Below are 22,917 nucleotides of genomic sequence, written 5' to 3'. Positions count from 1 at the left end.
ATGACATCTCAGATTGCACCGCACTTCAGGTAGATATTGAGTCATGAGTATCAAAGTTATTAGGCTTTGGCTCGTCCTCCTCGGCAAAAGTATATCCGTTATCGTACATTATATATAATATAGCCATCTGGAATTAATAAAAATTACAAGAGAATTGATGATGCAAGCCTGTGTCTCCTGCAATCTCGAATCTCTGATCTCTGGACGATTGGGAGATAATGATTAGATCTAATTTTTTATGTCGATATTCTTGTTCCTGTCGATTCGCAAGTGTAGTTATCATCATGTAAAAAGCGATTGCATTTGACATTGCTTATTGCAATATACAGCAGCAACCAGAAATTGAAAATAGCAACAAATGAAAATGCAACAAGACATATTATCAGTATATCCGGTGTTTGATGGTATGGCGGCTGAAAAAACCCTACTCCGCAATTAATCTAAACTGTATTGCAAATCTCAAATTCTTATTCCGCTGTTTCAGCGCTCCCAAAGACAAGTCGTCGTTCAGAGTAGTTATCTTCGGATCCGTTCTGTATTTACTTTACTTCTCGGTATGAGAAGCTTCTGAATCTTGTATAATGCCTGCCTCAACAAAAGCAGCAGCAGCATCCTCCACGCTCGCCACTCTCAATCGCGATATCCAAGATTCAATTACTTCAGCAATAGATCCACGCATCTGCTTCTTTTGCGCAAAGAAACGTCTCGGTAAATATCAGTGTCCAAGATGCTCTCGTCATTATTGCTCTCTTGATTGCTACAGCTCCAAAGCTCATTCTGCTTGCTTCTCCTCGTTTAAACGTGACTTGGAAACTGCAAAGACATCCACTACACAGACAAAAGAGAGCGACGACGGAGTTATTACCAACGGTGAGGAGAAGATCCGACTACGACAATTAGTCAATGAATATGAACTAGACGCTGAAGAAAATCCGCTGGGGGATTTTGCAAAGTTTGCAAACAAAGAAAAATTAAGCACACTGGTTGATTCTGACATCGACGATGACTCAGAAAATGCTGAGCTTGAGAATGAAAGCAAAGATGACGATGACGATGACGAGTATGAAATAAGGCGAAGAGATTTAGAAAACAGGATGCGCGATGTAGATATCGAATCTGCGGATTTTGATGCATTATGGTCGAGGCTTACAGTCAGCGAACAGGCAGATTTTCTGCGGTTAGCCAAGCAGCATGAAAATGACTCCAACCAAAAGCTACTGGAATAGCTTCCTGAGAATTAGATGTATACCAGAGTATTTATGAGTTGTTAAAGGTCAAGTAATAATGCAGAATAATACATAATCTCTTTCAAACGCCGAAATGTCAAATCTGTCCCTGCAATAAACTGTTACAATGCTTGAAAAACCTAGCGACTATTGGTACCGCTCGCCTTCACAGTCTCTAGTTCTTTATCTCGAGCTTTTTCTTTCATCTTATCAATCCTCTCCTTCAGTGTCTTTGTCTGTCGCACTCGATACTGCCAGTTACTCAAATATTCATCTCCAGGACCCATATGCCATACGACCGCAAATATATCTGCATTAAGTGCCATGCTTCTGACAAAGAATGGTAAAGAACTTTTGCCGATTAATTTCAGATGCGAAGCCGGAGCGAATAAGGCCAATTTATCAGCCTCTGGCTTCACGTAAACGCGCACTTTAAAAAAATCGAACCCATCAGTGCCACCACTTCCGGTACCCAATAGAGCCGTTGCGACCGATGAGCTCGGCGAAAAAGACGAAGCGGCTTTTGTATGCGGTGAAATAACAATATTGATAAAGTTAAACTGACTCTTTATTATGTCAAACTCAAAAGGTCGACCAGATTCATTCCAGTAGATATTAACAAAGTTATTGCCAATATGTCGTTTCTTGTTTGACAGACTCTCATCATCGTAAAGCGCTTCACCAAGACTTTCTGTTGAATCAGCACTGCCACCAAGAATCTCACGCTCGGAGCCACTGCGACGATTAGGCATCAATGTTGTGCAATGAAAAATTGCTTGTGTAATTTTGTCTTTCCAAGCATATGCGTATTCACCGTCCACATCATTTTCTGTATCCAAGCCACCAGTGTATACCTGCTTATTTCCTTTCAATCTGATCAGTTGACCCATACCGTCAAGAAAATCCAGGTATGCCTTTGATCCGACGGAGTTTGCAAGAATTTCCTGTTCTGACGTCTGATTGAGACCCATGTATATTATTCCAATCTTGTGAAATTCAACTACTGGAGTACGATCGTACATTTGCAAAGCTCGAACAATCTGCGGATCAGATGGATTCGGTATTTGCAGTGGCAACAGAGTAGACTGCAGCTCTAATGGGGCCACAAGTTCAGTAAAAAAATATGGCGGCAAGAGTGCAAGCTGATCTTCAGGAGTCAAAGAACTTGGAAGATTAGCGATAGGAACTTCCGGCTGCTCATCCCAAGTCGGAAGCATTCTATGGTCTGGAAGCAGACTGAATGAAGTCGTTCCCGTCGGCCTTCTTACTACCACGTTTGAAATTCCAGTTTTTAAGTATGACTCGATAGAGACGATACTCAGCCCGTGAAGCCAAATCGTTCCTACGACATCTTTAGTGGCATTGGTGTTACTACGTCCCACCCCCATAAACACTTGATGCATCTTCAATTCCGTGTCAGAGTACATGAATCGGGTGATTAAATCAATTGATGCCCATGTGCGCTCATCTCTCGGCCTCGCCACTGCTTTAGTTTCTGGCATGGCTGTTGGGCCGTTCCCATTTGCTAGAAGCAATCCTCGGACAATAAACGGCATAAGATCACGTCTATCGGTTAACCTCATTGTAAGAAACCAAGTGGTGACAACATTATGAGCAAGAGCAATCAGGTACTGCAAAAGCACTCTATTGTTTGAGTTTTGCACTTCATCCGTGCCAATTGTCGCTGACATATCATTAGCGTGCTCAACATACTTGAACGCCATTGCAAACACCCTCTTGAAATCATCTTGTGTAAAGTTAGACGTCAGCGAGGGAATTCGCGCTAATGCTGACAGAAATTCCAGAATATGAACACTCAGGCCCGAGTTTGTAATTTTAGTCTGAAACGAAGTGAATATTTGAGATAAAACACGCTTTATAGAAATCGGAAACTCGTGGCAGCACACAAGAAGGCAATGCACTGACGCCGCCGCAACTTTCTCGTGGCCTCCCAAACCTAGTAAAACAGACTTCACAATAGTATCTTGATCGATCTTTGAAAAAAAAGAATGATAGGCAATGACAGATGACATGGAGCGAACGAATATGACTTGTATATCCGCCTTGGTAACCCTTTTCGCCATTTGATTTTGCGATATCTTTACTGCTATTTGGTCGCACAAAGTAGAGCGTAGCTCTCTGATTTCTTTGCGGGATGACACAAAAAGCTGAACATTTGAAATTTGAGGCGCCAAATGCGCGATGATAAAAGAATATACCTCCCAATCGCAGTCGTCACGAATCTGCTGAATAATAATTTGAAGCCAGGCCGACATGTTCAACATAGTCGTTCCTCGGCGCCGATTTATTACACACTCTTCAAATAGATATACGTTATCAGAGGCGCCGCATTCAGTTTCTGTATTCCTTTCTGTATCGCTGCCAATAACAGTCACAAAGAAACTTGCTCGTGCCGGAAGGGCAACACCAAGAATATGCGATTCCTCAGGATACGTCCAGAGCACTTCAACAAGCGCTTCAGCAGTCATAGATGGGCGATAATGTGCAAGTGACTCTGCAAAGCCGTCCATGTCACTTGGATGCAACAGCATTACTCGCGAGGCTGAATTGACCCTAATTCTAAATATTAATCGATAGATAATAATTATGGTCTCTGGATCCCAATCAGTAGCGTTTCGCGCAATTTTCAGCAGCTGCCGGAACATTATTCCGCATTTTTCACCAGATTTGTCGAGAGCATTGACAAAAATAATAACGAATGCTCGAGCAATGATTTGTGAGGCAGTCACCTTGCGACTCCTAGTGGGCTTTTCATTTGGCGGGATAGCTGGTACAGGAGGAGGCTTCGCAGCATTTGAATTTGCTCTGGAACGAGAGTATTGAGAATTCTCTGTGCGCGAAGAAGTCTGCGAGGGAGGCGGCAGTGCTGGTGGTGGTGTTGGCACGAGGGCTCCCTCCTTGTTTTCCATCTCGCGAGATTTAGATTGCTTCAAAGCTCTTGCCGCATGTAACTTCATGCATTGGTACAACACCTCTACTAGCTTTTCAAATGCATCAATGCTATTCGTTGAAGCAACCTCTACACCGAAGTCCACAACTTGGGCAAGAATATTCATATCAGATTCCACAGCGATAGTATCAAATATTCGGCGTAAGAAGCGATCCACTACTTCTTCTTCGCATACCTCTTTGGCGATCTTATAAACAGTGACCATGTGGCGTATGACTCGTAAACGTAGCGAGTATGATCGCTCTTGATTACCCAAGAATGCATCCAGCAATGCTCTGCAGTTAACTTCCCATCCGCTGGACGAAGGGAAACAAAGGTATTCTCGCTCGTAGAAATCGATTACGAGATCAGCGACTTCTTGATGAGCATACATGTTGACAAATAAGAAAAAGCTCATGAGCGCATCAGGAGGGCCGACGTAGGTTTCGTTCAAGAACGAGTTATAAAGCTTTGTCATGATCTGCTGTACAAATGTCATAATCAAATTGGAGGCTTCTGTCTCCTCGGTCACAGGCTTCGCGTTTTCTCCTGCTACTGGAAGAGACACTCGTTCCGCTGAGCGCATTACTACCAGTAACGGTGAATCATCTGATTTGAAATCGTCATAGCCGATCATCTTATATGTATCATCGTTCAATATCAGTCTAGACATACTACTAGCAACAGCTAGGTCGACAAAGATATTGTCTTGAAAATTCATGGCGGCACGGTATGACTTCATGACGGAATTGATTGTAAGATTGTAAGTTTTTGTTTTTTCTGGCTCATATTCAAGAAGTTTTTGCAAAAATAAGATAGATCCCTTAACTGCGCTTGTGCGATTTGGCTCGCTATCTCGCAGAATATCATATACGGCCACGATAGTATTGTTAGCGAGATGACTATTCACTAGGTGACGAATGGCGTCCCAGCACGGATTTAAAAGCTCTGGGACAAGATTACTTGCACTGCACAAAGTTTCCACGCTTGGTTTCAGCATAGAAATAGGAAGATTGCCATATACTGTAAGTGTACTGATCATAGCAATTCCTTCGACAGTGTCAGACATGCTTGAAGAGCGACGGCATATAGCAAGAATATCACGCAAGAGAGAAACTATATCGCTTTCGTCAAATGCGTAATAGTTAAATTTGATGACATTGACTGTATACGAACAAAGGAGGCGTAAGTCCTTTTCGTGATCGGGCAAATCTTCTGTCTGAGCAGGACGGGATCTCTCAACAGCTTTGAAAACAACTCGCAGCCAAGTCGAAAGAATAAGCACAAATGGACTTTCTGATGGACCAAGTACAGGCAGCTCCCGGCCATCCTTGGTAAGGCTCTTAAAAGCAGTGAGCTGCAAATCAAAGTCATCGCTCACAGGACGTTCAACAACTGCTCGATAATACACCAATTTGTTTACAGAGGTTGAGTCATCATCTACATCAAAAAGAACACACATATTCAAAAGCCTCCAAGCAGCACATCGAACTTCTCGAGGATTTCTCAAATTCAACATATCCTGAGCAGCATACCATGTTTCAACAAGGCTATCAGAAACAGCCGTCATTTTAATTGCAGTCGCAAATGAGTTTGCAGCAGCTATCCTCTCCTCATGAGTCTCTCCATCACGGAGTCGAGAAGTCAATACATCAAGGTCGACTCCAGCTATCTTACTTTTTCGGCGATCACCAAGAGATATGGTAGCGTGCCCGTCGACCGAGGCGGAGGTGTATGACGATTTTAGACCTCGAGTGAGCGTTTTGAAGACATTACCAAAGCTGTAATTGTTTGGTCGTAAGTCAAACGATGCTGCATTTTCAGACATCTCTAAATAGACAGTATATTTGTTTGTCAAATTTTTGCTAGATAAAAGTTAGAGAACTGAACGGACGTGAAGAAGAGTAAGAGGCTGTCCACTAGGTGAAACTCTTCGCTTACAATGAAACTCAACCCAGTAAAGGTCAAGCTTAAAGATGAGACCCTTCTGTTTATTCCAGGTCTTCTTCAGCTTGAAGCAACCGCACTAAGCACTGGATAAGGGATGTTAGAATAGAATGGACACAAAACAATGCACACCTCCTTTACATACACGGACGTTCACTCCCGCAGGAGCCAGCTATCTATATCCACTCTCAAAGAGCTTATCAAGGCAAAATAACTGAGAGTCGGCACAAGTATTTTACAACAAATCCGGAGAATTAATCGAGAAATAAAAGAAATAGCAGTGTAAGATATTGAAGAAGAGACGGACCCCTTTCACAAATTCGCGATGCCTGCGCCGCATGAAGAAGAGTGATTGGCACGTGATCATCACAAGCAAACGAAGAGCGACCAATGGTGTTTGCTCTTGACGCATCCACACAATATACAGGTTTAGAGTGCTAACTATGCGTTTTCTTGGTAATTTGCATGAAACAAACGCATTAGCAGGGGTGCTTCTGTTGCACAGACATGTCACAAGTGTGCACTATCGGGTTAGGGTGGTATCGGACAGCAGACTAGTCCTACTGCCTCATCATGAAAGTCTTTGATTTGAGATATAAGACCCCCAGTTCTCCTGTTCTGCTCTGTTTCTGTCTCCTTTCTACAATATAGTTACTTTACTTGCATTAATGTGCCGCAACTTGCTATCTACTTGTCCGACTACCGGGAATCTTCATCTTGTTTCTATCGTGCCTTGTCCCAATATTCCTTTCTGTTCCTCATTTGAATACGTCGAGATCAATAGCCACCGATCAGCCTGTGATAAGGACAGCAGCTCATTACGAAGCGGGTCAAGTTATGCGTCGAAGTTCTCACGCTTGAAGCTTTTGCCTTATTCCAACAAGGAAAATGATAGACAGAGAATTGGATTACACATAGCTTCTACTGCTTCAACTAGGATATCCTCCTCTACATCATGGAAGAAAACTGCTGTGAAAGATTTAGCTCTTCACTCTAAAACGTCTTTATTATCATCAGATTCTGTCTCTGAGCAGCCTACACAGCGTGACCGTGAACTTGCCGTTATGGTAGGTCATCAACAACCAAAAGCCAAAGCAATTCTCGGATTGAGCAGCAAGTCTACAAATCAATTATCAAGGGCTGCATTAGCAACGATACTGCAGCCGAATATATTTACTGCACGCGATTCTCGTTCAAATCGCCCTCCATCTGACGTTGTAGAGCCTTCAGTCGTGTATAAGGCAGACGTTGCAATGAATATCGGCAAGCCCAAACGATTGAAGATGTAGGGTTATTAATGATTGCGTTATGTATATAGTGATTCGTTTTGCACGGATTACAAATATTGAGAAGTTATAAAATGTCCTGATCAAGTTCCTTTACATTGCGCTCAAAATTTTAAAACACAGAATATCTACTGCAGATAGAGCTGGATAGCAACTGCAGATCAGAAGAAAATAGTTGAATACAAGATATACAAAGCGCACAAAATTTGGAATACTGGAACTCAATATACGTTATAAACGCGCCCCTAAAAGATTGAACTAACTAAAAAAAAACCAGCTCAAAGTCGATATGAAGTAATCGCTGAAAAATAAGTCAAATTAAGGAATAAACGACAAACAAAGAAAGCACGTTATTCAACTTCAGTATTTTTTTTGTGATGCTCACTGTAATCATAACCTCAAAGATCAGGTTTATACCCTATAAAATACTGTGCATGGCGTCAGTTCGTCTCATCCTCCTCACATTACGTACTAGTATGCTGAGCCACCGACATATATTTTCCATACCCTCCTCTTCGCCCTGACCAGCTCTCTGACCGATCTCCACGGCGCGCACTGCCGCTATAACTGTGATGATGATTACCGGAGCCCATCGAAGCCAGCATCGACGACACGTCAACTGGAATCTGTAGATGCTCGCGCATACCCGGTAGCATTATTTTGTACGCATTACTGCCTCCGCCTCGTCGGAGGGGACTAAATGGATTTGACGCCGGAGACGCAGACGAGACAGCCGATGTCACTATTCCAAGGAAATTTGCAGGAAGCTTCTTGCTTGTCAAAAACGCTTCCAAAACCGATCTCTTACCGGATGACATAATGTAATCTGCTGGATAGTCAGGCAAATTCAGCTTCAACGCCGGCAGTTTATCTGTGGCTGATGTTTTAACCGTAGTTGGCGACGCGTCATCGGGAATGTCTAGGGCTTCAGATGTAGTGATGGGCATAACGTAGGAAGTCAAAACTGTCATTGGTCTCTTGATTAGCTCCTGCTGTATTTTGCCATCATCAATTCGTCCAGCGCTAGGAGACGACGGCATAGACCTTGACCCTTCATTAGCCTTCAAAGGAGACACAACAGGTGAAAATCGTTTGTCGCTGTCGCTAGAACTCCTGTGGCCCAAAGTCATAGCTATCCGTGACTGCACCGTTTCAATAGCATTGATAGACGGAATCTTACCGCCAATATATCCCAGCGTGCTGTTAGACCTATCCCGTGAAGTCGTTTCCAGGATTCCACCTCCAAGACTAGCACTGTGTAACTGTGGCGGCGAATGAGAAGAAAACGCAGAATCTCCTAATTCTGAAGAATAAGCTACAGCAGAATTGTAAGAAGTAACATCATTAACATAAGCCTCAGTTGCATCGGCAGATGGATTCAATTCAGCAGTAGCATGAGGCGGCGGCAGATGCACCTTTGGCTTCAATCGCGCCGGCGAAGACTCATCAGTCAAACTATGTACGGACTGCGGCAGTAACAAGCTACTAGCGTCATCCTTCCCATCAATCTTGAACGCTGCATTCTCAGAATCGTCAGGCGACCCTGCAAATCCGGCACCTCCTCCAGGCGGCGACGACGTCGGGTTCATAACCTGGTACATATTGTTTCCAGAGTTGGTAGAAGCAGACGGGAAAAATCGTGACCAAGTCCGAGCGGATTGCTGACTTCCGAGCAAAGGGGACGAATTTTCTTCTCCAATACTATTCTCGAAGCTCAAATTTCTCGGCGGCGATGGGCGTGGAGCATCGACTCCAGGAGGCTTGATAGGAGACGTTTGAGCGGCGACAGAAGACGACGAAGCAGACGTAGATGTGGTAGTTCCGCTATGAGCTGCACCAGTTGCACCCCGGTTGGAATTTAGCCCTGTTTGTTTAGCAGATGGACCAAACGGTCTTCTCCAATTATCGGACAATTGAGCAGGAGTATTGGGTTTACCCGTCCACTCGTGGTGCGTTCCTCCGTGATGCTGATGCTGCTCTCCGTGAGCAAGGAATGACCGATGATCTACAACAGCTCCATTTCCAACACCATCAATCGCAGGATACCTACTAGAGCTACCAACAGGGCCCCAGACATTGTCATTAAAGCTTCTAAACTGTTGATGCGTTCGAGGTTGATCATGAAGTCCATTTCGGACCCAAGGTCCATTGTTGCTTCCTCCTCTAGTTGAAGGCATACCCTTCGCGTTCTCCCTTTCCCATCCAGATGCCGAACCAGTACCTGGTTTCGAAAGAGAAGCACGAGTTGACGGTGGCGATTGGCTAGCATTGGATTCGGAGATGAGCGTCTCAATTGCGGCTGCTACCGACGCGTCAATACCCTCAGCATCAGACGACGCAGATGACTCCTTCCGTTTACTCTTGATCCCAATATTCCGTGATGGTGGCATAGTAGTACTAGCATGGCTCACGACAGGTGACCGATTGGTGGCGATAGACTGTTGTTCTTTATCTTGTGCTTCTGCTGTTTGAGTATTTCGTGTCTGACTAGAACTTTGCTGCTTCTCTGAACCAACGCCCACGGCGGGTTTGTCAGCAGATGAGTCTGCTAAAGTGCTCGTCGTGGACTTCTCGGACGACGACGATGATTGATTATGCGCCAGTTTTTTGCTGATAATCTCTTCTGCCCGTTTACGAGCCGCTTCCAATCGTTCTTCTTCACGGCGCTGCTCCTCTTCCTTGCGCTTCCGCGCATTTTCAATCGAATGCTTCATTATCATCTCCTGCTTAGCCGTGATATGAGAGGGTCTAGCAGTTGCATCAGAAGCATTTTCGCTGTCGTTATGTAATTGACTGAATGTTGAAGAAGGGGAATTGGCTGCCGATCTAGACGAGCTGCCATTAACAGAAGAGCATTTGTCGGCATCTTCAGAAACAGCAGTTTCAGAGACCGAAGCAGGCGCAGCTGGATCTGTGAGTTTTTGTTTGTCCAACGAACTAGCTTCAGATGCATTGTCAGATTCTCGACGAGTTGAGGGCTCATTAGCTCCATCAGTGTCGTGAGAAGCAATACTATGCGATCGCGACTCTGGGCCAGAGGCAAGAATAGGCCTTTTCGAGCTGATTGACTTTCGTCGCACAGGCTCAATCTGACCAGATCTGTCATTAAATAATTCATGCTGAGAGGGCTGGGGGCCATAGGAACGGTCGAAATCCACGCTGTCACGAGAAAGTACGATCGGCGGAGGATGACCTCGAGCATCTCCGGAACCAACTTGGGGCATACGAGCATCTCCGGAGCCAAAAGGAGGCATTTCATGTTCACTATAATGGTGGCGTCCACCGTATCCTCCATGACCTCCTCCGTAACCTCCTCCGTAACCGCCGCCGCCATAACCTCCGCCATAACCTCCGCCATAACCTCCTCCATGGCTGTTATGAGAATGATCATCGTAATCATGGCGGAAGAAATTCGAACTGCCGCCATAATGATCTCGACCATCTCTAAAGACTCTGCCGTGAGAATCCCTATCACGGAAACGACTTTGAGCCTCGCTGTGCTGACTCTCACTGTCGGCCATACGCGCTAGTAAAGAGGTAGGCTCAACACGAGGCACTGGTGCCCATGGCGATGAATGTGCTGGTTTTGTTGGAGATGATCCGGCTTGTGATGATATCAATGAAGCTGCGGGTTTACTGGAGACTATAGGTTCTGGCTGCGATGTATCTGCCTCTGTCTTTAATTCGATTGCCGAAGTTGCATCGCCTTCATCGCGATTGTCGTGAGTGAGAACCACTTTCGTTCCATCACCAAACTCTATTGTGTCACCCCAGTCGCCGTCATCGTCATCGAGCTATTATACGTAAGAATATGAATCACATCTATGTAAAGAAAGATAATGTAACTCACGTCATCCCATTTAGAATCCTTACGGTCGACGGCAATACTACCAGTAAGATGGATTCCCATTTTCTTTAGCTCTTCTTCAGTCAGATCTTTCCTCGCTTTCGGAGCTGCAAGAGTTGAAAAAATTAGCATCGACAAGTGTACATAATAATGATCTCGTTGTGTCAAACGCACCTTGATTTTTATTCCACACCGGAGTAGAGGAGCTCGACTTCGAGCCATTGCCTAAGCCTATACCTGAGCTCGGACGAAATCCTGCACTATCAGGTCGAGGAGATATTGAGAGATCTCGGCGTAGAGGCGCTAGAGTATAGGCGCCTGTTGTCGTACTCGTTAATTTTGGAGTCATCTTTCGTATTTTAGCCGCATTGAGAGCTGTTTGAGCACTTTGCTGTGAGGTTAATGGTGCTGCTATGGCAAAAGAAAAATTATTAGTGAGACTCTTATATGTAAACTATTTGAATTCAAGGAGATGTAGCCTACTTTTGTCTGACCCAGCCTTGCTGGCGCTAGGCTGCGTTGCTTGCAGTTGACGAAAAATCCCATTCAGGGATTGAGGCTTGAAAGACTTCTTAACACCCGTAGTTACTTTTGAGCCCATAGCTGTGAAATCAGCACTAGCAGCCGGTTTTGATTTGCTTGTAGGTGGAGAGGTAACTTCGCTACTACGGTTTTCTGTAGCTGGGGTCCCATTCATAATTGTCGACTCATTATCTGGCTGTACATCTGCTTCAATCCTAGGACTTCCTGCATTACTGCTGTTATTATTAACGATCAGTGATGTGGATTCAGTGGTAGCGGCTCCCGGATCGGCTGCAGATGATCCAGCTGCTGGCGGCGGCGATGGAGAGGACTGCTCGGTTTTCTGGGTTGCCAATGTATCATTGCCATCCATAATCCTTATCGGGAAAAAAAAAGAGAGAGTTAGTGACTCGCAGCTTGAAGAGTAGACTGGTTGAAAAGAGAGCGGGGAGTAAAGAGCAGAAAATTTTGTCAAAAAAAAAATGAGATTCTGTCTCCGTGGGGTACAGATATATGAGTACGTCGTCTTCCACTCTGCAACTCTCAGATAGATGAATACATACCGGTTATATTCTTACAACCCTTACAAGAGCAAAGGGCACGCTGGCCAGTGCGGCGATAGGAAAAAAAGAGTAGTCGAGAGAGGATGTCGAAGACAAGGAGCGAGGCAGCCAGGCCAGTGAAGCACAAAGATGGCGGATCAGGCGGAGAAAAAGCTCGCGCAGAAGAACAAGCACCGCGTAGAATAACGCCAAAGCCCTGAAATATCTCTGAGATTTAAAGATATAAAAGAAAAATGAGAGTGCAAGTAGAGATATTTGCAGAATGCAGAGGTTTGGGTGGTGACTGGCAGACAGAATTTCTCTCACTTTTTAACTCTTGTCTAAATCGAGGGTCGCGACCGCACAGTTTAAGAAGAGCCCGACGAAAACTACTGCTTCTTGCTTATTGTTCTCTGCTAAGCTGCAACTTAACTACTTCAGAATCAGTTAGATTCATATATCTTTGTCATATTGTTTTCGAGTGTCTTATTTATTATTCAAATTATAACAAAATAAACAAACAAGCTACATATAAAGTGTTTCGCAAACGTAATGACTCTACTACAAATCTACTCATTTTTATATGATTCAGATATTGCAATCATATACCATTTTCTACATGTAAATCATTCTATAGAGTGTAAAGCACACGAGAAAAAAATGAGCAGTGTGCAAACGAGTACAATAGACATCCAAGCCGAATTTCAGACTGTTTAATGGTGGCCTTCGGCGCTCTTCTTGTGGTGTTTCACTAGACGCACAGTCAGTATCATCGTTCATTACAACCCACGCAGTAACAAGAGAAAAATGTCTTACAGTGGAACTGGTAATCGAGTGTGTATCCAACCTATATCATTCAAATGTTAGAAACATGTTGCTCGCGGAATAAAATAGAGCCTCAGCTATATGCAGTCAGCAGTATTTAATCACATACGAGGAACAGAGCGATAGTCAAGTGAAGCTAGACAAAAAATAAGTTAGTAAAATTTATTTCAAGATATCAACAAATAAAACCTACCAAAGGTAATCCAGAAGCATTGTCGCCCTCAAAGTACTTGGCAGAGTATCGTCTAAAAAATGAAATATTAGCCATGTCATTCTCCGTGTATCTCATTTCATTTCATCCCACGCAGACTCCAATTAAGCCCAAATATCCTCATTTCAAATAATTCGATCCACCGAGAGTTTCAAAGAAACATACCCAATAAAGGTAGTGGGCTTGCTGGGAGCAGGGGCGGAGCCACGAGGAAGAGCCTTGTAGAAATCGACAACAGCCGAGAGTCTCTTGGCACCAGGAGCGGCACCAAGGTTCTAAAAAACAAAATTACCGTTAGAATGCGAAAAATAAGATGATTGGGGTTAAAATGCTGGCTGCGGATCAAATCTCGGGATGTGCGCATCATGATTCGTTGAGAACATCTTCCGAGCATGTACCACGCGACTCAGCACCTGAAGGCACGAATTGAAATAACTTACCGAGACCGAGGCAATCTTGGGAGGAATGAGGGTCGATAATTGACGCTTAACGATGTACGACATTGTGGTGAGGACGAGTTGATGATGGAGAAGAAAACCGAGGGAAATGCCTTCGAGTGAGGAAGTTCTCGGACGAGAGGTGGTACTACATGCCATTATGCATTTATGCCATAAAATAAAGTTTATGCGGCATTTGGATTGGCCAACCAAACCGTCCCGAATGCCGCGCCGGAGAGTACTTCACGGTTTTGCTAGCAGTATCGGGTCAATACACGACTTATACACCACATAATGGCCAGCAGATGCTCTATCTCGGCCCTTTCGCGGGTCTCAATTTGTCGGACAGCCTTTCCGCAGTTTTCGCAGCCGCTCTTTGTTAGATGCAACTCCTCAACGTCATCGACACCTGTTCCCGTTCCCGAGACGAAGACAGAGCCTCTCAAGCGATTTGATATCATCAGCGGTGCCCCGGTTGAGCTGTCGACTAAGCGTATCGTTCGGATCTATCAGCGTGCGAAGACTGCCATGCAGAGCGGGAACCATGGTAAGAAGTCTGATTTGACACTATAGTAAATAACTGACTAATTTATTTTATTTTAGAAACCAAAGTCTGGAGATTGGACTGGGATATTGACCAGAAAACAGCCAGATGGGAAAACGACGTGATGGGCTGGGCCAGCAGTGGTGACTACATGCAGGCAACTGAGGTCAAGTTCAAGACGAAAGAGGATGCTATTCGATTTGCTACCAACCAAGGCTGGGATTATTATATTCAGGAACCGCACAAGCGCGATTTTCGACCAAAGGTATTGAAATATCAGTTTTATGAATTATAGGTTTCATTCTAACAAAAGGATAATTTATAGCAATATGCTTCTAACTTCTTGCATAGCCCTGGTCCTTTGAAACATATCCGCACCAAATAAAATGGCTCCGCACATTATCCTACATATCATATACATGTTGCGCATTTGGTTGTTTATTTGGATGTTTATAAATTTGCTTTTAAGAATTACAATGGGGATCTAATACATTTTTTGACTTTGAAAATTTCTCTTAAATGCAATAATTACCGTCGTACACTAATATATAACCATGCTTGTGATAAATCTAAGTTCCAAAATACCGCGTGTCTACAAATCTCCTTTTAAAGCTATCCTCTATTTTACCAGCCACGATCTTCACCATTGGGTAAGCGGTCAGCAATCTTTTAATTGAGCGCTTCTTGTCCGCCAAGTAGGTAACAAAACAGATATTCTCTTCAGCCACGCCATGGTCTAGTAATACGCGAATTGACATGATTGCTGCTGCCCCTGTGGTTGCCTGGGCATCACAGAGCAGAATATACTTGTCTAAAATCTGGGGAGGGAGCTTGAGATAGTGAAGAAACGGTTCACCTGTTCGAGAATTTGACTGAATCAAAATCTTACCAATTGCAATATCGGGGAGAGTTTTGCGAAGAGATGTTTCGAAGCATGCTCCTGCGCGCAGAACTTCAACCGCGCAGACATCCATTGTTGGAGATAGGCCAATGTATTCTCCACCCGTCGCTGTTGCGACCTCTTTTGTCACGTACGGCAGTGTATCCATAGCAGATTCAATCAGGAGCACCACCAATCTATCAAAGTAAAAGACAAAGTTGTCTCGGCTCGTCGCGCGATTAAAAATAATTGTATGCATAGCCTCCACCTGTGGAGATTGCTTCAAAACTGTGACATTATCCCACTGGTCAATATCTGAAACAGCCTCTTCTTTGATCTCGTCATTCAGCTGGCATAAATGCTCGACATGTAGTCGACTTTTGACCGTGAGTGTACGTTGCACATGCCTAATCAGCATGTCGATCGCAACAGTATTATCCAGTCCACGGGGGACAACAATATCAGCCGCTGCCATTGTTGGAAGTACGTATCGCTCAAAATTTGGCTTTACGAATGAAAACCATTGTTTCATGGCACCTTGGAGATCGCGGCCGCGATACACAATATCTCTTCGAAGACGACGCGCCATGCATACGTCAAGGTCGGTATCAACAAAAACCTATAATTATCACAGATTAATTCAGTCTCTAGATTGCTTGGCTATGTTACGTTACCTTCAAATCCAGCATCTCGACAATTCGGGGATCAAATAATGCGAAGATGCCTTCTAATATGATCACATTCGCTCCGTAGATAGTTGTCGTGATATTAGTTCTAGGTAAAAATTTAGAGAGGAAGAGATGTTTGGTAAAGGGAAGCACAATTGTACCTGTTATGCTCCGAAAATGAATAAGTTGGAATCTCAACTTTCTTGCCTTGTCTTAAATCACTAAGGACAGACACAAGAATATCTAGATCCAGCGCTTCTGGGGCATCAAAGTCATATTCGCTTCAATTCTGTTAGCATGTGTCCTTATGCGAAAGATAATCATATCGTGAAAACTGACTTCGCGAAAGCCTTCTGACGTTGCGCAGGGTTCAACGGACGATAAAAGTTATCGAACGCTAAAATAACAGTCCAAGGTACCTGCACAAGAATCAATACTAGCGCCATTATACATATTAAAAGACATACTGACATTTAGCGCCTTGATAATTTGAGAGGCAACACTGGTCTTGCCGCTACCACTAGAGCCTCCGATGCCAATAATGTGCGGTCTGCTCCATGGAGGAAGATATGAACGAGTTGCGGATAATGAGGAAGATGAGGCAGATGCTTCTGACTCACCGCTCATGGTACTTGAAGCAATTGCTATGAAATATAATAGTAATTACAACGACGATTAAATGTAGTCCAAATTGATTAGTGCAGGCTGTAGAACTAGTGATTCAGAGATAGATGCAATCAGAGGCGCCGCACAGCGCACTGATTTTAATTACCTCGCGTTTATCTGTAAAAATGCTATTTATCTTGATAATCGAGACTAGAGTAAAGTAAGGACGATAATACATGTAGAATTCGGTTTATTTTTACTATATACACGATTTTGCTTTTAAGATTATCCAATATATACCATACATCTAAGGACATGACACCAAATTACACCTTCGATTTGAGCTTGAAAGCAAGGTTAGAGAATGCATCAGCTGCCTTTGCCTTACGTTTAAGCTCCTTAGCAGCCTTTTTGGGAACAAACGGCTTGATAGTTGGGAATTTGTTTTGAGCAATACCGTCAAAGGCCTTCATGACCTTGTTGTCTAAGGAGGATGCACCATATCGTCGCATAGCTTCTTCTACAAATCGACTAGTCTCCAAAACAGCATCAACTCTCCATCTATAATATGACAAAAAATGGTGTTAGCAACCAAATCGCATTTCTCGGCACATACGAGATATTTAAAGCAAAAGGTAAACGCACGGTTCGAGTGAGTCTGGCATTTTGGGATACATGAATGGCTCTTCCATTTCAACAGTCATAAACTTGTTCATAGTCAATGTATGACGATTGACAGTCAAGTTTGAGTAAACTTTCTTGACCGTCAGGCCATAGACATTGTGTAGGTAGTCACGAAGGTCAAATTTGTTGAAGTTGCTAGGCACACGAAAGCGGGCACGGTAGGGATTGTAGTCTGTCGTGAACGGTCTCAGCAAAGTAATTGAATGTCTAGGAAAGTGAACTTCATTGTGGCCGAGTCTGAAGTGCTCTGTATAGACGGGCTTAAGGGAGGGCCGGTCGCGTAGCTTCTGTTGCCGATGTTCGTGGTCAAGCTGCTTCTTGGAAGGAGCGTGTACGGAAGGGGGTTTTGCCTGGGCTTTGTACAATGTCCGCAGAACAGGAACAGAAGGAATAGGCAGCCAGACTGTTTTCCGCGGCATTGCTGCGTTATGTTGTAGATTTCAGCCGAACGATGTAAGCAGCGAGTTCTCTTGTCGGAACAGTTTTTTGCTTGCAAACAGAGTAGACATGCGCCGGGTGACTCCATTACATAATTTAAAGCAGAACAATTACATAATGCCTTTTTAAGATGTGTGACGTAAGAAAAATGTGGCGTGGAACTTCTTGGATATGAGGGTAAGGGCTTGAGGCAGGGGCAGCGGGCAAAACCCTGCTTGCCGCCCGCTTTATTTCATTTGAGATTTCCTTTCTTTGCTTTGCTCATACTCCCTTCCTCTTTTCAGCTGCCCTCCCTTCTCTCTTTCTTTGTATTCATCATTTTCTAAGTTTACCTCTCGGTCAAACAGCTTCGTATCTAGTTTATGTCTACGTCCATCGAGAATTTAAAGACCTTCGGTAAGCTGGTGACTGTGTTCAGTGCCATTGTCACTACATTTATACTAACATCTGGCCGCTCACAGATCCTTTCGCCGATACTGGTGACGACGACAGTCAGCCTACCAACTATATCCATATTCGGATTCAGCAACGTAACGGCCGTAAGACCCTTACTACAGTCCAGGGGCTTCCTCAAGAGTATGACCAGAAGCGTATTTTGAGAGCGCTCAAGAAGGATTTTGCCTGCAATGGTACTATCGTTAAAGATGAAGAGCTAGGTGAAGTTATCCAGCTCCAGGGCGATCAGCGTGTTAAAGTGATGGAGTTTCTTTCCACCCAGCTCAATATCTTGAAAAAGAACATCAAGATTCACGGATTTTAAGCGACACTCACGGCTCCGATTCTCTGCTTGACGGTCTGCGGTTTATATCGTCTCGACCAAGTCGCGGGAAAAGGATTCTGCGGAAGATGGGCTGGAGTGTAGAATGGTTGCTTACTGTTGCCTTCTCGCTTTCATTCTTGTGTTATGCACTAGTAATGGAAGTGATGAAATGAGTGAATAGTGCTACACCTTGTCTTTTACTTTTGTTATTCATGTTGTGTTTGTTTGAATTCGTTTTTAATATCTGTATTTGATATTTTTTTATTGTTATTTTTATGGCTGTTTAGCTTGGCTGATCTGTGTGGATACTAACTTTTGCACTGCCTGTTTTCGTACATTAGCTGGTGTTGAAGGCTGTATTTACTTTTTGTCACTAGGTTATTTGTATTTGTTTATTCTGGGTTGTCTCAAGTTAATGCTGTGCAGATACAGGCCCCCTCGACTTTATGTTTAATGATGTATGTATGTGTACTGGCTACATGTAATGGCTCGACCCTGTAATACGCAGCAATCTTGGGAATTCAGTTTATGCGCATGTGCTTTATCTAGCAAATAATAGTCTTATTGAAACATAATCAGAAAGGCAGAAAGAGAAATCAGGAAGAGTAAATTGGCAATTATTTGATAAGCCGGAAGTCTGATATCTGCTTTTGTATTCCCAATAATGGAAAAAAATCATTCGTGTAATCTAAATACGAGCGAAAATGTTCAAATATCTAGCAATAAATGAATATTCGCAGGAACTCTTTTATAAATTCAATTCTTCGATAAGGAACCTTTCGGCGAGTCAACCACCTCATAGAAATCTCGGCCTGTCAATTTGGACTTGCCGCCTCTAGACCCTTTCTCCCAACGCGTCGCCGCCCAATCATTAAGATTCAATATCTCACATTCCTCTTTATCGTAGGAACTCTTCTTTGTCAACACAGCGGTTGCTGTTTTTTTTTCTTGATACTAAGACAATTCCATCGATATCTGGCTGCTGTGCCGCATGCATTATTCGCGCATTAAGTTTGTCGTGTGCTGTTAATAACAACAGTGGTCTTCAGACCGCCTCTTCTCAATTTCTACCCATTGAAACATACGTTACTATACCGCTCAGCATAGCTTTACCATAGATATAGTCAGAGTATCTATACGCAGTTGTGCAATCCAATGAGTCAACATCTCATGCCCGATTCCGTATCACGGGAATCATCTCGAGCTCAGGTACTGCGACGCAATCGGTCCCGGTCGCCTGCTCGTTCTAGATCAAGGACACCTTTACCATCAGACGTCCGCCGGTCTATAGAGGAACAGCATTCCGGGGCACATTATCATAACGCTTATTCACCGATGATCGCGGCCGGTGAATCCGAGAACGGATCAGGCAGTAACGATGAGATTGACGAGCTGGATCTAGGACGTACGATGACGTCTGCTACAACCGGGACTACTATCGATGAAGACGCAGAATTAGGTACGTCTTATTAGCTTTGCGTATTTATGTTTATTTCTTATTGACTTTCTGTAGGCGTTCAAAAGGCAGAGGCTCTTGCACAGACCTGGACCCGCCGAGGTCTGCATTGCGCATATGCTGGCTTATTCCTTTTAGCATTCACCACCTCTCTTTCGGGCCAAGTAGCAGCATTGTTGACACCCTTTGCCACCAGCGAATTTCACGTTCATTCGCTGTTAGCTATGGTACAAGTTGTGCAGGGAATTTTATTTGCAGTTGTAAAGACTCCAATGGCAAAGGTAGCTAATGCTTTTGGTCGACCAGAAGCATTCACTCTAGCATTGGTTTTGCTGTGCGTTGGATATTTACAAATGGCATTATCAGGAGGAGTGACGGCATATGCTAGTGCTCAAATTTTTTCGGCTAGTGGGACGACAGGTCTGCTTATTTTACAACAAATTTTCGTGGCTGGTACTGATGTTCTTTTCATTGTTTTTAGTAGTTTTGATGTTCGCGATAACTAACTTATATTTTAGATACAACTGATCTGCTGAATCGTGCATTGTTTTCCGTTTTGCCTGATACACCATTCCTGGTCACAGTCTTTATCGCGTAAGTATTACGATATTTTATCTGCAGTTGTAATAGTAACATTCATACGTTCGTACTAGGCCCTGGTTAACTGATATTGCTGCCGAAAAATTCTCTTGGCGCATTGGTTATAGTGTATGGGTTTTGCTAATTCCCATTGCGGCATCACCGTTGTTGATTATCCTGTTCAACAACCAGCTTCAGGCACGGAAAATGGGATTGATCTCCAAATTTTCTCTGGGTGGTAATACTCCGCTCTCTATCTTGAAGTCAATATCTAGTGCCTTGGACCTTCTCGGAATGCTTCTTTTTACAGCTGCCTGCTCTATGGTTCTCATTCCCTTGACGTTATCTAGTACTCTGCCAGAACACTGGCATGATCCTCGTATTAGCGGGCTATTGATTGGTGGCACTATACTATTTGTGCTTTTCATCATCTGGGAGTTGCATTTAGCGAAACTTGCAGAGTTACATCCGCACGATGCGTCACGTCCTCGTCCTCTTCTCAGTCTTCGCGTTTTGAAAGACAGAACGGTACGCAGCGGCTGTATTACAATCTTCTTTTATGATTTGGCATACAATATTTTCCAGCCGTATTTTTTTAGCTATTTAATGGTCACGCGGCCGATGAATACTGATACCGCAGGAAAGATTGTGCAAATTTTTTCATTTGCTGCCACATTGTCTGGAATTGGCGTATCTCTTTTGATCAAAAAGTCGCATCGGTATAAACGATGGCTTTTAATTGCCATTCCAATTTATCAGGTTGGCATCCTGACAATGCACTTTACGCGAGTTCCGAACTCGCATACTTTTTTCGTTGTCATTTCTCAAGTTATTGCTGGACTGGGAGGTGGTATGCTCGCTGTTCCTGCTCAAATCGGTATACAAGCATCATGTAGTCACTCAGATGTTGCGCTTGCTACTGCCATGTTTCTGACTGTGTTTTCATTGGGATCGGCTGTTGGTGCGTCGATTTCAGGCGCAATTTGGACCTCTCTTTTACCGTCGTACTTGAAATTTTATCTTCCGGAGAACATGCAAAGTGAGGTCATGGACATTTACGGGGATTTTGAGTATGCTCGGAAACATTATCCTGACTATACAAGCCCCGAAAGGCAAGCAATTATTGTTGCGTATCGTGATGTTATGGCTATCTTAATCTGGGTGGCTGTGTTTATTATTATTCCATCTTTTATCGCCGCATGCTTCATGACAGAGTACGATCTTGAGGAGCTGAGTAGGATTGCCGCTGAGCAATCGAGTGGGTACGCCTACGGAGTTTTAAACAAGACCGATGATGACGATGGAGACGAAGGAGAAGATGGAGATGCGCGCAGTTTTGTGGGAAGTGTTCATCCGCCAATTATTTTCGGAAGTCACGCTGATCGAACTGCGGATGGAGACGGTATACTTATAGTGTCGTCAGATGAAGAAGAAGAGGCTTTAGGCGCCGGAGTAGGTGTTTCTCGTTCTCGAAGAGATATCCAGCTTGACCCCCTACGCGTGGGTAAGCGACCATTACTATGAAGCGCTCCTCAACTTGATATATTTATGCTTGGCGCGAATGTTTTTTTTTCTTTTTATTTTTCTTTTTTAATTTGATATTGGGTTGGGTTATATACGGCATACTTCTTTTATGCTGTCCCAGCTGGTTTATACGCATAGCAAGAGGGAAATATAGATATGGATTTAAATCAAATCACTACGCAAACATCTATAATCTTCATCTTTTTAACAGCTACCCCATTTGCTAAAGTTAACTAGCTACTTTAGAATATACATTGTGACATATCGTCGGATTGCCGATCATATCACGTGAATTGTGTACTTACCCGGCCCGTGACGCCTCCGCCACTCGTCAATCCAGGTTCGCCCTTTGATAGTAATCAACGGTAGTACCAACGATAGATAGGCTACACCACTACTAGAGTTGTTCAGAAGCTATCTTTATCTTTGACTTAGCTTGATTTATAAGCCGAAGCAATTTTTCTGCGTCATTGTTATTTGCTCTGCTTATTCCACAGCGTTTACAAATCTAGAACGCGTGCGTGCTCAGAAGAGTCCGGAACTGTTCCTCCCAACTTGAAGCTAGAACTTGGAGGGAACCTCATTTTGCGACTGCTTTCAACCTTACGCTCATTTCAGCTGTACAATAGTTAGGCGGTTGACTTATTAAGGAGGCAGCTGTGACCGCATATTTTTTATTCGTGGAATTATATTTGAAGTTTTGAAGTGGTTAGAAGTGAGGAGAGTCTTAGTCATATCCTCGCCTGTCCCGATCTAGCCGCCTTCTCTATTCGCTTTTTCTGTCTTTTCTCAAATCTCGTAATTCTTCCGCGAGATATTTTGATTTTTCTTGTCTCGAACTAATTGAAGTTCAGGCTCACATAGTCATATCTCGTCACGGGTCTCCGGCAAAAGCAGTCGCCGAACTTTCTAGCGACGACTGCATCTACAGGTGTCCAGTGTGGCGGGCAATACTAGCGACAAAAAGCACGACATTATCGAAGTC

General features: G+C 43.7%; 10 protein-coding genes across 10 annotated transcripts; 5 read left to right on the top strand and 5 right to left on the bottom strand.

Moving 5' to 3' along the window:
• The first annotated feature begins 481 nt into the window (after positions 1-481).
• V2V93DRAFT_364713 (uncharacterized protein) lies at positions 482-1,321 on the top strand. The gene has a single exon (XM_066908907.1). The coding sequence runs from the start codon at positions 582-584 to the stop codon at positions 1,224-1,226; it is 645 nt and encodes a 214-aa protein (XP_066768110.1). The 5' UTR covers positions 482-581; the 3' UTR covers positions 1,227-1,321.
• Positions 1,297-6,427, bottom strand: V2V93DRAFT_129890 (uncharacterized protein). The gene is made up of 2 exons (XM_066906802.1): positions 6,269-6,427; positions 1,297-6,209 (listed from the first exon to the last, which is right to left on the bottom strand). The coding sequence occupies exon 2, from the start codon at positions 6,002-6,004 to the stop codon at positions 1,367-1,369; it is 4,638 nt and encodes a 1,545-aa protein (XP_066768109.1). The 5' UTR covers positions 6,005-6,209; positions 6,269-6,427; the 3' UTR covers positions 1,297-1,366.
• A 113-nt stretch (positions 6,428-6,540) lies between these two features.
• V2V93DRAFT_364710 (uncharacterized protein) lies at positions 6,541-7,630 on the top strand. Its single transcript, XM_066908906.1, has one exon. It carries the CDS (start codon positions 6,792-6,794, stop codon positions 7,410-7,412), a length of 621 nt encoding a protein of 206 aa, XP_066768108.1. The 5' UTR covers positions 6,541-6,791; the 3' UTR covers positions 7,413-7,630.
• Positions 7,427-12,311, bottom strand: V2V93DRAFT_364709 (uncharacterized protein). The gene is made up of 4 exons (XM_066908905.1): positions 11,740-12,311; positions 11,431-11,664; positions 11,260-11,363; positions 7,427-11,203 (listed from the first exon to the last, which is right to left on the bottom strand). The coding sequence occupies exons 1-4, from the start codon at positions 12,149-12,151 to the stop codon at positions 7,874-7,876; spliced, it is 4,080 nt and encodes a 1,359-aa protein (XP_066768107.1). The 5' UTR covers positions 12,152-12,311; the 3' UTR covers positions 7,427-7,873.
• A 478-nt stretch (positions 12,312-12,789) lies between these two features.
• On the bottom strand, positions 12,790-13,907 carry V2V93DRAFT_364707 (ATP synthase subunit F, mitochondrial). Its single transcript, XM_066908904.1, has 6 exons — positions 13,797-13,907; positions 13,522-13,631; positions 13,339-13,390; positions 13,255-13,281; positions 13,137-13,167; positions 12,790-13,071 (listed from the first exon to the last, which is right to left on the bottom strand). The coding sequence occupies exons 1-6, from the start codon at positions 13,857-13,859 to the stop codon at positions 13,034-13,036; spliced, it is 321 nt and encodes a 106-aa protein (XP_066768106.1). The 5' UTR covers positions 13,860-13,907; the 3' UTR covers positions 12,790-13,033.
• Positions 13,908-14,047: 140 nt separating this feature from the next.
• V2V93DRAFT_364700 (ETC complex I subunit conserved region-domain-containing protein) lies at positions 14,048-14,875 on the top strand. Its single transcript, XM_066908903.1, has 3 exons — positions 14,048-14,340; positions 14,397-14,602; positions 14,663-14,875. The coding sequence occupies exons 1-3, from the start codon at positions 14,088-14,090 to the stop codon at positions 14,720-14,722; spliced, it is 519 nt and encodes a 172-aa protein (XP_066768105.1). The 5' UTR covers positions 14,048-14,087; the 3' UTR covers positions 14,723-14,875.
• V2V93DRAFT_364699 (uridine kinase family-domain-containing protein) lies at positions 14,830-16,603 on the bottom strand. Its single transcript, XM_066908902.1, has 5 exons — positions 16,357-16,603; positions 16,225-16,304; positions 16,047-16,166; positions 15,892-15,991; positions 14,830-15,836 (listed from the first exon to the last, which is right to left on the bottom strand). The coding sequence occupies exons 1-5, from the start codon at positions 16,510-16,512 to the stop codon at positions 14,907-14,909; spliced, it is 1,386 nt and encodes a 461-aa protein (XP_066768104.1). The 5' UTR covers positions 16,513-16,603; the 3' UTR covers positions 14,830-14,906.
• Positions 16,604-16,723: 120 nt separating this feature from the next.
• V2V93DRAFT_364694 (mitochondrial 54S ribosomal protein uL23m) lies at positions 16,724-17,638 on the bottom strand. Its single transcript, XM_066908901.1, has 2 exons — positions 17,137-17,638; positions 16,724-17,052 (listed from the first exon to the last, which is right to left on the bottom strand). The coding sequence occupies exons 1-2, from the start codon at positions 17,592-17,594 to the stop codon at positions 16,818-16,820; spliced, it is 693 nt and encodes a 230-aa protein (XP_066768103.1). The 5' UTR covers positions 17,595-17,638; the 3' UTR covers positions 16,724-16,817.
• Positions 17,639-17,975: 337 nt separating this feature from the next.
• Positions 17,976-18,373, top strand: V2V93DRAFT_390029 (translation initiation factor SUI1; the record flags this gene model as incomplete). The annotated part of the gene is made up of 2 exons (XM_066912384.1): positions 17,976-18,009; positions 18,075-18,373. 2 exons carry the CDS (start codon positions 17,976-17,978, stop codon positions 18,371-18,373), a joined length of 333 nt encoding a protein of 110 aa, XP_066768102.1.
• Positions 18,374-19,231: 858 nt separating this feature from the next.
• V2V93DRAFT_364691 (major facilitator superfamily domain-containing protein) lies at positions 19,232-22,122 on the top strand. Its single transcript, XM_066908900.1, has 4 exons — positions 19,232-19,832; positions 19,887-20,282; positions 20,348-20,423; positions 20,483-22,122. Exons 1-4 carry the CDS (start codon positions 19,529-19,531, stop codon positions 21,930-21,932), a joined length of 2,226 nt encoding a protein of 741 aa, XP_066768101.1. The 5' UTR covers positions 19,232-19,528; the 3' UTR covers positions 21,933-22,122.
• Positions 22,123-22,917: the final 795 nt, after the last annotated feature.

This window comes from Kockiozyma suomiensis (assembly GCF_038497685.1).
Source record: "Kockiozyma suomiensis strain NRRL Y-17356 unplaced genomic scaffold V2V93scaffold_2, whole genome shotgun sequence".
Classification (NCBI taxonomy): Eukaryota; Fungi; Ascomycota; class Lipomycetes; order Lipomycetales; family Lipomycetaceae; genus Kockiozyma; species Kockiozyma suomiensis.
Note: the sequence above shows the minus strand (reverse complement) of the source record. Positions and strands in the feature narration are given on the sequence as shown.

Bases quoted from the DNA above. Each gene is read 5' to 3' on its own strand.
- V2V93DRAFT_364709 (XM_066908905.1), bottom strand. From the start codon at position 12,151: ATGGATGGCAATGATACATTGGCAACCCAGAAAACCGAGCAGTCCTCT. The intron at 11,665-11,739 runs GTAGGCTACATC...TTGCCATAGCAG, and splicing joins CAAGGCTGGGTCAGACAAAA to CACCATTAACCTCACAGCAA. The intron at 11,364-11,430 runs GTGCGTTTGACA...CAACTCTTGCAG, and splicing joins GGTGTGGAATAAAAATCAAG to CTCCGAAAGCGAGGAAAGAT.
- V2V93DRAFT_364699 (XM_066908902.1), bottom strand. From the start codon at position 16,512: ATGAGCGGTGAGTCAGAAGCATCTGCCTCATCTTCCTCATTATCCGCA. The intron at 16,167-16,224 runs GTCAGTTTTCAC...ACAGAATTGAAG, and splicing joins CGTCAGAAGGCTTTCGCGAA to CGAATATGACTTTGATGCCC. The intron at 15,837-15,891 runs GTAACGTAACAT...TGATAATTATAG, and splicing joins TCGAGATGCTGGATTTGAAG to GTTTTTGTTGATACCGACCT.
- V2V93DRAFT_364707 (XM_066908904.1), bottom strand. From the start codon at position 13,859: ATGTCGTACATCGTTAAGCGTCAATTATCGACCCTCATTCCTCCCAAG. The intron at 13,168-13,254 runs GTATGTGATTAA...TGAATGATATAG, and splicing joins TGACTATCGCTCTGTTCCTC to GTTGGATACACACTCGATTA. The intron at 13,072-13,136 runs GTAAGACATTTT...CTGTGCGTCTAG, and splicing joins ACTCGATTACCAGTTCCACT to TGAAACACCACAAGAAGAGC.
- V2V93DRAFT_364694 (XM_066908901.1), bottom strand. From the start codon at position 17,594: ATGCCGCGGAAAACAGTCTGGCTGCCTATTCCTTCTGTTCCTGTTCTG. The intron at 17,053-17,136 runs GTGCGTTTACCT...GTCATATTATAG, and splicing joins ATGCCAGACTCACTCGAACC to ATGGAGAGTTGATGCTGTTT.
- V2V93DRAFT_364713 (XM_066908907.1), top strand. From the start codon at position 582: ATGCCTGCCTCAACAAAAGCAGCAGCAGCATCCTCCACGCTCGCCACT.
- V2V93DRAFT_129890 (XM_066906802.1), bottom strand. From the start codon at position 6,004: ATGTCTGAAAATGCAGCATCGTTTGACTTACGACCAAACAATTACAGC.
- V2V93DRAFT_364710 (XM_066908906.1), top strand. From the start codon at position 6,792: ATGTGCCGCAACTTGCTATCTACTTGTCCGACTACCGGGAATCTTCAT.
- V2V93DRAFT_364691 (XM_066908900.1), top strand. From the start codon at position 19,529: ATGAGTCAACATCTCATGCCCGATTCCGTATCACGGGAATCATCTCGA. The intron at 20,283-20,347 runs GTACTGATGTTC...CTTATATTTTAG, and splicing joins ACAACAAATTTTCGTGGCTG to ATACAACTGATCTGCTGAAT. The intron at 20,424-20,482 runs GTAAGTATTACG...CGTTCGTACTAG, and splicing joins CTGGTCACAGTCTTTATCGC to GCCCTGGTTAACTGATATTG.
- V2V93DRAFT_364700 (XM_066908903.1), top strand. From the start codon at position 14,088: ATGGCCAGCAGATGCTCTATCTCGGCCCTTTCGCGGGTCTCAATTTGT. The intron at 14,341-14,396 runs GTAAGAAGTCTG...ATTTTATTTTAG, and splicing joins CATGCAGAGCGGGAACCATG to AAACCAAAGTCTGGAGATTG. The intron at 14,603-14,662 runs GTATTGAAATAT...GATAATTTATAG, and splicing joins AGCGCGATTTTCGACCAAAG to CAATATGCTTCTAACTTCTT.